Source organism: Cavia porcellus, unplaced genomic scaffold (genome assembly GCF_034190915.1).
Source record: "Cavia porcellus strain 051 isolate PalLab524CR breed Dunkin Hartley unplaced genomic scaffold, mCavPor4.1 scaffold_18, whole genome shotgun sequence".
NCBI lineage: Eukaryota > Metazoa > Chordata > Mammalia > Rodentia > Caviidae > Cavia > Cavia porcellus.
This window is the reverse complement of record NW_026947501.1, coordinates 18,506,516-18,521,273: the sequence shown is the minus strand read 5'-3', so window position 1 is coordinate 18,521,273 and position 14,758 is coordinate 18,506,516. Positions and strand designations below refer to the sequence as shown.

Sequence of the window (14,758 nt, the reverse complement as noted above, 5' to 3'; positions counted from 1 at the left end):
CCCCTCCCAGCAGGGTTCTGGCCGCCGTCCAATAAGCCTGCAACTGTTTCAGAACAGACCCTCCTCCATGGCGTAGCTTTTTATTTCCATCGTGTTTTTCACTCTTTCTGTGTTTTGTTTTAAAGTTTATATCTTTTAGAAAGTTTATAGTTTGATTTTTTAAAACCTAGGATGATAAAGTAATAAGTGAATTTTATTCCTTTACATGTAATGTGATTACTGATCCATTTCGACCTATTTCTGTCATCTTTGTGTTCAGTGGATCCATTCTTCTAGGTGGAACTTTCTACTCTTTATCATACACGGGATTTTTCTGTAAAACATGAAGTTAGTATCTCTGTTCTCCTCCCTGACAAGAAATAGATTTCAGCCTATTTTAACTCTTGCCACAGAGCTCCTAAAACCTTGCTACAGAGAAACACCGGTCTCTACCTTTCTTACCATTAAAGAGAATTTAAATTCTTCCTTTTTCTAATATCTAAGGAAAATACATTCCCAAATTCTTCATTCTCAAATAAAACACTTACGATATCAGGTTGTTGGGTTTTCCCACACGTAATTTTCCAACTCTCGGGACACCAGTTGAACATCTTATAATGTAATTGGATTGTGACACTATTTAAAGTTAATGTAAGATAACTAACCCAAATTTAGACCTCTGTACTTCTGACCAACCAACTATAAATCTCCTCCTCCTATGAGCCTCTCCTTGGACTCAGTAATTTCTAGACTGACTCCACAAAACACACGGAAAGGCACTATTTACATTTACTGGTTTATTATAAAGGCTACAATAAAGGGTACAGACAGTCAAATGAAGAGGTACATAAATCAAGGCATTGGGAAAGGAGCCCTAACCCTCCAAGCTCTCTCTGGATGCTCTCAGAACGTTCACATGTTCAGCAACCTAGAATTTAATTAAATTTCATTGTTCAAGGTTATTATAGAGCTTATCCTCAGGCCACACCTCTCACTCACCTTAGGTTCCTGAAAGTATCAATTCTGCAACCCCTAATCACTTGGTTTTCTGGTGACCCAGCCCATTCTGAGGCTGTCTAGGGCATCCCCCCCTTCATTAACATAAACTCAGATGTTACTGAGAGGGACTCACGATGAGTAACAAAAGATATTTCCATCACTTAAGAAACGGTTTTAGGAGCTCTGTGACAGGAACCTGACATGGCACAAAGACAAAACACTTTCCTTATAAAAAATAAAAATAAATTTATTCTTTATTGTCAATAGTTAAAATGTGTTCACCAACATGTTTTATTACTTATGTGGTAGCAGCTCAGTGTTCAGATCCTACAAGGATGTGAGTGTGCCACAAATCTATTCCCTGAATAAGGTGGTGATTGGCCAGGTCCTTGCTGTCATACCTTACCTGTTTCCTGTCACCTTCTTGGGTAAGCTGCTTTACATAATCTGTCACTCTAGACAAGGATCAGTATGACAACTTCATGAGTCGGAGTGCCTCCTTCCTGCCCTGGTCCCTGCCCTGAAACCTGAACAACTTTGCCCACTTTGGGTCTAGCCCATTTTGTGTTTCTAGTCCATTTCTGGAACATGGAATTGTTTACTCTATTTTGAAGTATAAGTGTATACTTTAAGTATTCTCTTTTTATGTTTCGTAACCACCATGGGTTATTCAAGGTTTCTCAATGGAAAAATTAAAACTATTATGACAGAATAATGTTTAAGAGTCCAAATATATTTTAACTTCCAAAATGATTTTTTTAAAAAGGGAAGGAGAGCTCCACAAGAGCTAGGGTAGTTGGTTATTACTACTTGGTTGTGCTTCATTTATTTGGAGGGGAAAAAAACCCAAATGATTATGTATGTGTTATTACTCTGGCTGGTACACAGACCGCATATATGAAAGAAGTTTTAAAGTACTTTCTGTTATAACTGGTATTCTTCACAGTTCAAAGGAATATCTAAACATGTATATTTAAAAATGATTCACTTACTTTTTACCTTCTTGATTTTATTTGTTCAATTAATTGCTAGACACTTTGTGTCGATGTCGCTCCCGGCCTGCAGGAAGAACACGCGACAGATTCTGATAGTGTGCAACCTTGCCTTTATTTGTCTCCACGTGGGCCCCGCGAGGCCTCCTCTCTGCCACCAGCCCTTTCTCGCCGGTGGACTTTCTCTATCCCTCTTTGTGCTTCCTCTCGTGGCGGGAAAGGCATTCACTTTTATAGGACAACAGTAGCCAATCAGTTCAAAGCGCGCGATGCGGGCTGACTGGCTAACATCAGCTGTTGCTAGGCAGACTATCTTACAGAGCGGGTTGTTTAAGTCGCCAGCACAATCAGGGGGCAGGAAGCAGGCGCCAACTTGACTCACTCGATGGGAGGGGCAATCTAGCTCAGGCTCCGCTCCCACCCACAGGCCCTACGTCCGCCAAGTAAGGCGACCGGTGTAGGCCGCGGCTCCCAACATCTCCCCCTATTTTATTTACTTTGAATGAATGTATGCATCGCAGCCCGCCCTGGATCGAGTGCAGAGGCTTATGCCCTGTGTTGAGGCCCACCGTAGGCCCTTGGCTTGGACCCTGGTCGGCCGTCCCCGGGTCCACCAAGGCCTTGAGACCCTCGTCCTTTTTCCAGGGCCAGGAGTGAACTGGACGGAACCTGGATGCACATAGGCATGCACTCATGCCCCTCCGTGCGATCCCCTCGGAGAGACATCTAGATCTGGGCAGATTCTAGTAATCCAGCGGCTTTCGTGCAGTATGGGGTAGGGCCTGGCTTAGGTCGAGTCGTGCTGGGGAGGCACGCTCTTACCGGTCATTGACTCACCTACCCTGCTGTGTGGTGTCATTAGGGAAGGAATGCGGAAGACCCGCCACACCTAGACCCGGTCGTAGGCCAGTCGAGTGAGCCATGCGTAGGCCTGGGGGTCATTGTGCCCATCACGGGCTGCTGCCAGGGCCGCATGGGCAACCAGGCGTACTTGACGCCGGGCCGCCGCAAGGCGCCCATTAATAAATGATGTGACCCATCGGAGCAAGCATGGTCCTATAAGTAAGAGCAGAAGCAAGGAGCACAGGGGACCTAACAATGGTAAAATATAGGGGAGCAAGCCATTCCAGGCTCCCCAAAAGGGGTTGTCTTGTAGTTCTTTTCTTCTCTTTTCTAGGTCTTCTTGCAGTTTCTTTAATCGGTCTCGAACAATTCCGGACTTGTTGGCATAAAAGCAGCATCTTTCCTGTAAGGCAATACAGATACCTCCCCTCTCTACAGTGAGTAGATCTAGGCCCCTTCTATTCTGCAGAACAACCTCTGCAAGGGAATCAATTTGATCTTGTATCTCCTGAAGGGTTCTCTCAACTATAGACATGTCTTCTATCAATTGCTTGGATAACTGAGTATATTTGGTTAATGAAACTCCTAGGCCCGCAGTCCCGGCGGCCAGGGCTCCAGTTATCCCCAGACCAGCCAAGAGAGGTAAAATCAGTACATCTCTCTTATGTCTTTTTATAAAGGTGTCCACAGCTGGGATGGGCATGGGTTGGTCCCCAGGGACAATACCAATGTCAGGCAACAAGTAAGCTAGGCCACATAGGCCGGTCCAATTACTGGGCAGGTAGGTATAAGCATGACCATTGCCGCAAGCAAATACTTTGCCAAAGGGGGCACATAGCGGCGAGCTACTACTTACATTGGTTATGGACTCACACGAGGCGACTGCCAGCGCTCCAACAACAATATCATAACTATTATTTTGTGGGTACTTTTGGAAACAGGATGCATTAAACTGTCCCATAAACTGGACCCGAAATGGAGGCCCATGTGAGCAATTATAGGGTGTGCTATAATTGTAAGGTTCACTTTCATAGTCTCTAAACGGCATGGCCAGCGGCCATGATTCTCCCATCATCATACACAGCCAACAATCGGAGGCCAGCCCTGGGTCAGTAAGATTGAGTGCTTTGTGGGTAGCCTCTAATATGGATTCAGTAGCGGGGTCAAGGTTAATGCCTCGGGATTTTGGGCGTAGGAGTGGATGGTAATTGACTTCAGGGAACGGATTTAATTGTTCCCATCGCTCGATGACCTGTTCCTGCCGGTACTGGTCTTGGACCCCTCCACCGTCAGAGATGTGAACGGGAGCGGTCATAGACCAACAGACCGTTTCTCCAACCTCTCCATTACAACCCGACTGCATGAATGGAGAACTGCCTACAGCAGCGGGAATATGGTTAGGGGCAACAGGGCTTTTAGTTGTAGTTAGCGTTGCCATCCAATAGGTTGTACTCTTAAGTTTGCATTGTTTTGTCTCTGCATAGCATGTAACATGCATGGATTCCTCAAACTTAGTGCAGGGACATGTGGCGAGATCACCAGGCCCTGAGGGACTCACCTTAGGCTTAAGTATGCACTGATAGGATGGTTGACTAAATCCTCCTGCAGTGGAGGGGTACACAACTGAGAATGCTGTTTTATCCCCACAATCGGTCCCTGGTCCTTTTTTGGCGCTAGGTGGTATACTGCTTACCGTGCCACCTCCGCAATCGCACGGACTGCCAAGAAGGCTCGTGCGAAGATCTATTCCAGAAGCGGGGCCCCCCAGCCCCGCATGTACCATACTTATCCTGAGGAGTGCTAGGACAACGCCCCCAACGAAAAAAGCAGCCTTTTTCGGGTTCATCTGGCTGTCAGGCCTGCTGCTGGTCTCCGGCAGGACAGGATTAGTCTTCAGTCGAAGGGCTTGTCGCACGCGTCAGTCTTTCTGGGACCCACAATGGTTCTCGTCCCGGTTCCTGCGGGAAAACACAAACCGCACCTCGGTTCCAGCTGACTACCGGATCCGGGCCCATCCATTGTCCCGTCAGGACATCTTTCCATTTTACCCATCCCTTATTGCTAGGAGATGGATTACAATGCTCCATAGCCGGGGGGTGGTTGTTATTGTTCAGGTTTAAAAAATTGTATGTGAATAGTGCCATGGATAGCCGTGCCTTTGGGGGCAGGCCCTGGCCTACTCCCCCTTTTTGTTTACATAAGATTTCTTTGAGGCTTTTATGAGCTCTTTCAATAATTCCTTGGCCTTGAGGATTATATGGGATACCATGTTTTAAGTGTACTTCCATAGTCTTACAGAACTCATTGAAGGCTTTTCCTGTATAGGCTGGTCCGTTGTCTGTCTTTAATATTTTGGGCTTGCCCCACGTGGCCCAAGCCGCTAAGCAGTGATTGATCACATTAGATACCTTTTCACCTGTCTCTGCAGTTGCGAATATAATATGAGAACAGGTGTCCGTGGAGACATGGACATACTTAAGAGATCCAAATTCTGTCATGTGTGTGACATCCATTTGCCAAATATCGCCAGGGATCAACCCTCTGGGGTTAACCCCCATTGATATGGCAGGCGTGTGTGTGGCGCATGAGCCGCACAGTCGCACGATGTCCTGCGCGTCAGCCCTGGAGATGCGGTACTGGTTGGCTAGCGTCCTGGCATTGACATGGAATTTGTCATGGAACTGACGGGCTTGCTCTATTGGAGATAACATATTGAAAATCCATAACGGGCGAGTGGCCGCGTCAGCAGCCGCATTGCCCTGTACCATGGGCCCTGGTAGGTGTGCATGTGCTCTTATGTGAGTGATGTATATTTTGTTGTGTCTATTTATGAGCAATGTCTGGATAGACAAAAACAAGTTAGTTACTTTGGAGGTTGGTTTAATTGGGCCTGCAGTCTCAAGGACCTGCATGGCATTGACAACATATTTTGAATCAGAAACAATATTAAGGGCCCCTGGGAACTTCTCGAGGACGGTTTGTACAATTTGTAACTCCACCATCTGTGGTTGATCTGGTTCAAACTGTATGTTAACTGGAGGCATGCCTGAGACCACATAGGCCCCTATCCCGGTTTTTGACCCATCAGTATAGACTGTTGTTGCAGGAGTAAGGGGTGCAGGGGCGGTGATTTTTGGAAATATCACCGGATGTTGAGTAATAAACTGTAGTATAGGGTCCTTAGGGAACTGATTGTCTATCTCCCCAAGAAATACACATCTCAGGATGGCCCAAGTATCTATGCAAGCAGTCAGAATTTTTATTTGAGAAGCGGTATAAGGCACCCGAATAGCGTGAGGCGTGGAGCCAAAATGCTGGATGGCTCTACTATGTGCCTCCAGAGCCAGAGAAGCAACTGCTTCCGGGTAATGTTCAATAATCTTGGCAGGTGAAACCTTAGGGTGCACCCACAGAAGTGGTCCTTTCTGCCAAATCACTGCCGTGGGCTGGGAACTGGTCTGCAACAAGCAGACCTCAAAAGGCTGTTCTGGGTCAATTCTCTGTAATGTAGCTTTGCTTAGGGCCTCTTCTATCTTCTTTAGAGCAACTCTGGCCTCTGGGGTGAACTCTCTAGGGGAGGCAATATCCGGATCCCCTCTCAGGAGATCAAACAGGGGCTTTAAGTCCGAATTAGGGATGTGCAAGTAAGGTCTGATCCAATTTATATCTCCCAGTAACTTTTGCATGTCATTTAGGGTTGTAAGATTATCTGTTCTGATGGTTACCTTCTGTGGAGAAATCGATGTAGGGGAGACTTTGGTACCCAAGTAAGTCACTATGTCTCCTCCTTGAATCTTGTCAGGGGCAATATGTAAATTAGCCTTTCTCAGGGCCTTGACCAGTTGGCCTAGCATATCCTCTAACCTATTTATGTCCTTCGCACTGATCAGCAGATCATCCATGTAATGAATGCACCTAACTCTGGGGAAGGCTTTGCGTAGGGGGGCCAGTAGGGAATCAAGGTAAATCTGACACATAGTGGGACTGTTGGCCATACCTTGGGGCAGCGTTATCCACTCGTATCTGAGATCAGGGCTTTCTTGGTTAATGGTGGGTAAGGTAAAGGCGAACCTATGGGTGTCCTCTGGATGCAGGGGGATTGAGAAGAAACAGTCTCTAAGATCTATAACATAAACTGGCCAGGACTGAGGGATGGCTGAGAGAGCTGGCAGCCCCCTCTGGACCGCCCCCAGGGGCTGCATCTGCGCGTTGACCGCCCTTAGATCATGGAGCAGCCTCCACTTACCTGATTTCTTTCTAATAACAAAAACAGGGGTATTCCAAGGGGAGGTTGATGGCTTTATGTGCCCTGCCTGAAGCTGGGTTTTGACTATCTCGGTTAACGCTAAAAGCTTCTCCTTGGGTAGGGGCCACTGAGGTACCCAAACCGGATTCAGGGACTTCCAAGTGATCTTAATTGGAGTAGGCAGGAGAACTTCCTCAGCGGCCCCTAGGAAAAACCCAGCCCGTGTCTACCTTCCCTTTTTTCTACAGGTATGGGAGATGTCCGGCCCTGCAGGGCAGAGCCCAGGCCCTTGCCGGGGACATATCCCTGATTCTTAAGTATACCCTTGGCTTGGGGAGAGCAGGTGGATGTAAGAGTGACATCCATCTGAGTGAGGATGTCTCTTCCCCACAAAGATACCGGCAGCTGTAGAACAAAAGGTTGAAAATGTCCTTGGTGACCCTCCTCATCACACCAAGGCAGGGTCACGGCACTAACCTGGGGGGCAGCCACCATCCCCAACCCTTGGAGTGTGTTGTCAGCTGTATTGGTGGGCCAGCTAGAAGGCCAGTCCCTCTTGGAGACAATGGAGCGGTCTGCCCCTGTATCCAGGAGTCCTGTTATATTTCTACCATTAACCCTGAGCGAGAGCATGGGTCTTTTATCAAGAGTCATATGAAGTCCTTCAAAAATTTCTCCAGAGGAGCCAAAACCCTGATCCCCTCTAACCCGTTGTCTAGACTGGAATCTCTCATGGAGACTGGGGAGCAATAAAAGTTGTGCTATCTTATCCCCCTCATTAATCACCATGGTCCCTACATGAGATTGGACCATAATCTTAATGTTTCCTGTGTAGTCTGAGTCTATAACCCCAGGGAGCACGGTAAGGCCCCGGAGGGCTGTGGAGGACCGTCCAATCACTAAACCAACTGACTTTTCAGGTAGCGGTCCTTTGAAGGTGGTCCCGACCACCTGAACGCCCATATCGGGCGTTAATAGGAGTCTGGAGGCGACACAGAGGTCCACGCCTGCTGACCCAGGGGTAGCCCTTGTGGAGGGCTGCCACCTTGTGTTGTCCTGTCTAGGGGGCGGGGGCCCGTCCGTAAGGAGGGCCCCCTCTGGCCGTTTTTTGGCTCCTGAATCCCCCTGCCACTAATGCGGTTTCCCTGGGCATCAAAAACTGATCTGCAATCTTTCGCTTTGTGTGTTCCCTTCCTGCATCGTTCGCACACGCCTATTGGCCCTTCCCGTGTATTAACACTGTGCGGACAGTCTCTCCTAATATGCCCTGGTTCCCCGCAGCCAAAACATCCTTTGGGCTTACGATCTCGCTTAGGTCCAGAAGCATCCTTAGCTTGTGCTGTCGCGGCTACAAAGGCCGCCGCAAGCTTTGCTGCAGTCATCTGCCCTCCAATCTCCCTACAAATCCTAATCCAAGCATTGAGATCCTCGTTTTTATGCGGGGCAAGAGCCGCTTTGCACTCTGTTGTGCATTGTTCAAAAATGAGTTGTTTGATCAGGGGCTTTGCCACCTCTTGGTCTGAAAAAACTTTATCGCCCGCGTCTTGCATCCTAGCCACGAAATCAACAAATGGCTCTGTGGCACCCTGCACTATCTTAGAAAGGCATAATGAGGCCGCCCCCGCACCGTTCACCTGTTTCCATGCGCGGAGCCCAATATTAGAGATTTGGTCATACACCTCATTGGGGAACTGAGTTTGGTCATCCCTATATTTGCCTGAGCCCTGGAGCATATCTTCGTTCCACCTTGCATGCCCCCTGCTAACATTCTTTTCTGCTTGCTCGATGGCAAACTCGGCATACCAGGCTCGCCAATCAAGATAACTACCCGAAGGAAGGCATGCCTTGGCCAGCTGCATCCAATCACCTGGTGTAAGAGGCTGAGAGGCAAGATTCTCTAGCATAGCTATAGTATAAGGAGCTGTGGGCCCGAAGGTCATGACAGCGCTTTTTAATTCTCTAATCTGTTTTATTTCAAACGGTTCCCAAACATTGCGCCCTTGGCCTGGGGCCATTTGCACAGGATATACTCCATAAAGACTGTAATCCATTCCTTGCATCGGTGGATCCCCTCCGGGCCATCGTTCACCCCTCCATAACCGCCCATGAAAATATCGTCCGCCCCGCGGCACAGCGTCATAAGACGGCGGTCGCGACAGAGTGGAACGGGGCGTCACTTCCTGTGCCGGCTGAGAGAAGGGAGGGTTCCCTGTAGCGGCCTCTCGGCGGGGAGCCGCTTCTGGAAAAGAGCTCCAGGGCGGAGCGGATGGCTCTCTGTCTCCTCCCCGCCAGAGAGCGCTCAGGGGCCCTTTCTCCTCTCTCTGCTTTTCCCGGGCGGCGCACGCACACAATTCCAATTCACGGCGCAACTCGGCATAGGGGTTTTTGGCCTCTCGGCTTCCTGCCCCACCTTCTGGTTCCTCCTCGCTATCTAAGTCGGAGGACTCTAGAGCTTGGGTGTCCTCTATCTTTCCCTGGATTTTTTCCCCCTGGACAGATCCCTCCCGAGAGCATTCCGACTTTGCCTGCTCAAAAGCCTTGCATGCGTCTATGATTTCCGCGTCTCTAACTGCTGACGGGAACCCCTTCCCCTCCCCTTCAAGGCACGCATGTATCATTTCCCACAGGGGGCGAATAGCCGGCGAAATATCCCCTTCCAATTCCGCCGAGGCGAGGTCCCCGCCTAACTTCTCCCATGACGGCAGGTTTAAATGCCCCGTGGGTAAAAACCAGGGAGCTACCCTATCTACCTCTGCTATGAATAGTTCCAGTGTTTTTTGACCTACCCTGAGGTCTCTAGCTTTTAAAAGCTTTCTAAGGGCCTTTACCAAGGGCCGCGCCTCCGCGCTCGGTAAATTACCCATCTCTAACCTCTAAGGGCTGTAACTCACCGCGTGTGACTTAAAGAACCCGTCACCTACGCGTGAGCCTGAGGGGAGTCTAAAAGCCCTGTAGGTGCGCGCCACCCAGAGCCCAGGGTTATCCCCAACTCACCTGTCCGGCAGCACCACGCTGGAGCGTTGCACACCACCGCCGTGTCTCGGGGTTGATCAGTCCCCGTGCGGGTCACCAAATGTCGATGTCGCTCCCGGCCTGCAGGAAGAACACGCGACAGATTCTGATAGTGTGCAACCTTGCCTTTATTTGTCTCCACGTGGGCCCCGCGAGGCCTCCTCTCTGCCACCAGCCCTTTCTCGCCGGTGGACTTTCTCTATCCCTCTTTGTGCTTCCTCTCGTGGCGGGAAAGGCATTCACTTTTATAGGGCAACAGTAGCCAATCAGTTCAAAGCGCGCGATGCGGGCTGACTGGCTAACATCAGCTGTTGCTAGGCAGACTATCTTACAGAGCGGGTTGTTTAAGTCGCCAGCACAATCAGGGGGCAGGAAGCAGGCGCCAACTTGGCTCACTCGATGGGAGGGGCAATCTAGCTCAGGCTCCGCTCCCACCCACAGGCCCTACGTCCGCCAAGTAAGGCGACCGGTGTAGGCCGCGGCTCCCAACAACTTTGTACTTATTGTGAATATCACAGGTAGGATTATTTTAGTTAAGACCAATTAATTCAGACTGGTAATTTCTATTTTTTTCATGTATTCAGCCCCCTATGCTATCAGGTTGGAGCCAAATAAATCATACTTGGTTCAAATTATATAATAGGTTCTTTGGAAAAGGTTTCAGATCTTCTGTTTCTTGGGGTGATTATATCAGAAGGGAAAAGTCCACACATATCTGCGGTTGGCCCCTTCCCTGGGTTTGTCTGTGCCCCATCAGCTGTTAACTGTGGTAGAGCAACTTTCCCTCTGGTCTGAGGATAGCAGACAGACGTCAGAGTGAATTGGTCTGATTTGAAAGGTTGAGCTGGGGATTTAGCTCAGCTGCATAAGCACGTGCCTTGTAAGCAGGCAGTTGTGAGTTCGATCCCCGGTACCAATCAAAAGTTTAAAAAAAAGAAAAAGAAAGGTTATATCTTCAGATGTGGAAAGGGACTTGACACTGGGTAATGATGAATCAGGACCTCAACCAGTTGGAAGTTATCATGCTTTTCCCGGAGCTCATAATTTTATCTCTATGCTCTTAAAAAACATCTTCTGGGTGTTTTTTAAAGATGAATACCTGACATTACAATTTATATTCCCTACTCTATAAATTCCTTGAGCATATCAAGAAATCATGCCCAAGTGATTTTTATATACCTTATTTGTCTTCATCATACTTTCATTCTATTCACATCACAACTTCTTTTTTGCTTCTTATTATAATAACAGCAATATTATTATGAACAACACAGACAGATTAACTAACCTACATGAGGACACACTGCTACTAAGAAAGGAGCCATGGTATGAAACAGGAATTTGACCCTAGATTTCATACTCCATGACTATTCTTGGTGCAATATCAGACATGTGAGCAACTAAATAAAGATATCACCTTTTGCTATTAATCTTCAACTCCTTGTGGGTGTGTGTGTGTGTGTGTGTGTGTGTGTGTAACTCTCACAACAAATCCATTGTTAAATTATTCTAGAATAAGTTTTGTTTCTATTCTGCTTTCTGGTAAACAACCCAGGAGTCCTTTAGATCATGTAGACAAACCTAGGTGTCTATATAGAAATTGTCTTAAAAATAGTTATAAAACTGTTGTACCCCAAAAACAAGACCCCAAAATGTTGTCCACAAATGAGGCAAGATGTCTTTTTAAAGAAAAAGGAGCATTTTTATTTATCCTGGCACCAGTAACACAATGCAGTTGGAGTTTGCAAGGCTGTGTGACTGAGTTAAAATTTTGATAGACTTTTATAGAAAGAACAATTAAGAAGACCTTTGTTTCCCTTTGCTTGAGGACAGGAAAGTTTTGCAGGAATTTATAGTCTTGGTCAGGTAAGGAATGAGGAAGACCGTTGTTTCCCTTTGCTTCAGGGCAGAGAAGTTTCCCAGGAGTTTACAGTCCTTTGTCAGCTAATTTCAGCACTTAATTTTTAGATAACATCTGTCCTTTACAGAGGGGAACAATGGTTAACATATCAATCAGCTCACCAAGGAAGATGGAGCATACAGAACAGTATGACAGCGCTACAGTTACTTTACAACAATGTGGTCAGTGCCCCAGGATGTCCAGTTGTAGAAAATAGTTGCGTTTGCACAGGGAATTAACAGGTAATTTGGTCATATAACTTGGGCACTGGCAAACATAAAACAGGAAGACGAAGCTCTTTTTGCTAGTGCATAGCATTCTCCACTGATTTTTGTCAGTGAACCAAGTCATTTGCTCATGGGGTTTCCAAACATAGATATCTTTTTATAATCTTGTGTCTTTAAAATCATGAGCTTTATAGTTTGAACCCCATCTTTGACATAGTTTACCAATTTGTTTATAATATAAGGTCCAATAGTTACACAGATGAGGAGGATTAACAAAGGTCCTGTGGCTGCTGTTATTAAAGCTGTTAACCAAAGGGAGAAAGAAGACCAACATTCAAAGTAGCTCTGTTCTGCCTGCTGGCTTGTTCTTGCAATCACTTTTTTAGGTTATCCATGCTCTGCTTGGTGACTCCAGAATGATTGGCATACAAGCAACAATTTTCTCCTAAAGCTGGACAGAGGCCTCCTTCCTTTAGGAACAGGAGATCTAGACTCCACTGGTTTTGTAAAACCATCTCAGCCAGTGAACTTAAAGAATCTGAAAGTCATAAGATGTATGGTTGAGAGCACAGGAAGATGGGGTCTTCCACATAAGGAAAAGGTAATGATTTCCTTGGGGTCTCCATAATGGAGAACACATAAGAACAAGATTATCAGATACATTTGACAATCTTAAGCTTTAAAGAGTCCTTGGAGGGAATGACAGTCCCCTTATCTGTAGGTTGATTGCTGTCAGAGGCCAGGACCAGCTTGAAGTGGGAATGATGAATCCAGATGGGCTTTCCAGTGACTTTGACAGTGGTTGGAGTGCTGAGGGCCACAGTGTAGGTAACTTCCCATCGCAGCTCAAGAGATTCACGGTGATGCCTCTTGATGAGGACTATTGTCCCAGGCTTTACTGCAGGGTGTTCATCTTCACAGTGGGCTGCAGGTGGAGGATGTTGTTGGAATAACTGTTGGGTGGAAGTTAGAACTGGCTGAAGGGCCTGGAGGGACTTAATAAGATCTTGAATAGCTAAATCAGCTAATTTTTCTTTTGAAATCTTAGGGATAAGAGAAGGAGGTCCCCCATATAAAGCCTCAAAAGGGGAATCACCTGCAACATAGAGGGTACATCACGCATGCAAGAGGGCAAAAGGAAGAGACTCACCCAGTTCTCACCAGTTCCAAGGCCATCTTAGTTATTACCATTTTAAAGTCTGGTTTATCCTTTCTACTTGTCTTGAACTTTGAGGCTGGTAAGCACAATGGAGTTTCCAATCAATCTGCAAAGCTTGGGTTAGCTCTTGAGTTATTTGGGCTATAAAAGCCGGGCCATTGTCAGACCCCATGGATAAGGGGAAGCCAAATTGGGGAAACTGCCATCATGGCTGTAGTTTTGACCCATCCAGTGAAAATATCTATCATTACTATTAAGTACTTATTCCCTTGAAGTCCAGGCTTTTTATTTTTGTTAAATCTATTTCCTAATGTTCTCCAGGCATGGTTCCACAATAGTGAGTAGTTTCTATTTGTTGCAGCCACTTTGGGTTCACTAATTGACATTGAGGGCTTCTGAGGCTCACAGACTGGGTAAGCTTTGATATTAGCTTCCAGGGATACTAAGCTTTGCTTGAAGTTGAGCTGCCAGATGCAAGTCTTGTCAAGTGTAAATAGGCTCTAACATGGTAAGTGGGATCAGCAGTAATATCTGGGCTATCTCAATCCCCACTGATTTTGTGGTCACCTTTCAGGTGGTGGCGTCTGCCAGATAGTTTCCTCGTATAACAAGATCATCTCCCACCTGATGGGCTTTACAGTGAATGATAGCCACTTTCCTTGGCATCCAAATGGTGACCAACAAACCTAAAATTTGGGGAGCATTTTTGATCTTTTGGCCCCCAGAAGTCAATAAACACTATTCTTAATAAATGGCCCCATGAACATGGGCCATAGCAAATGCATGTTCTGACAACTTGAGGGCCTCAGTGAGGGCAATGAGTTCAGCCCAGTGGGCTGATGTTCCTGGCCCTCGGGTTTGTTCCCATGGAATCTGAGAGTCTGTGGTAACAGCAGTTCCCATGACCTGCTTAACTTGATAGATGTAACTGCTTCCATCAGAGAAATACAAAGGAACTCCAAATAGTGGCTCATCCGTCCAGTCTGGTCCCCAATACAATCCTGGAGGGGCAAGGAGGGGTCATCATTAGGCAGCAGAGTAGCAGGGTTTAAAGCCACTGTCCCCTTGAAACTGATGGTAGTCGGATCCAGAAGTAATGCCTGATAATGCATGACTCGGGAGTTGCACAGCCGTCAGTCTGTCGGTCTGGCAGAGCCTTGATGAGAGTCAGCAAATGGGAGGGGACAATTAAGAGTTTTCATCCAAAAGTCAATTTTTGAGCCTCCTTTACCAGGAGGGCCACCGAGGAAATCACCTACAGACAAAGTGGCCATCTGGCTGCCACATAATCAAGTCTCTTGAAAAGATAGGCAACAGGCCTCTGCCAGGGTCCCATCTGGGTTGCCTGGGCAGGAGCTTCAGTTAAGGCCAGTTTCAGCTGTTTAAAAGCCTGTTCAGCCT

General features: G+C 47.1%; 1 protein-coding gene across 1 annotated transcript; it reads right to left on the bottom strand.

The window, feature by feature from the left end:
- Positions 1–2,844: 2,844 nt before the first annotated feature.
- LOC134471279 (syncytin-1-like) lies at positions 2,845–10,166 on the bottom strand. Its single transcript, XM_063229507.1, has 2 exons — positions 10,054–10,166; positions 2,845–4,771 (listed from the first exon to the last, which is right to left on the bottom strand). The coding sequence occupies exon 2, from the start codon at positions 4,657–4,659 to the stop codon at positions 2,860–2,862; it is 1,800 nt and encodes a 599-aa protein (XP_063085577.1). The 5' UTR covers positions 4,660–4,771; positions 10,054–10,166; the 3' UTR covers positions 2,845–2,859.
- Between the last annotated feature and the right edge of the window lie 4,592 nt (positions 10,167–14,758).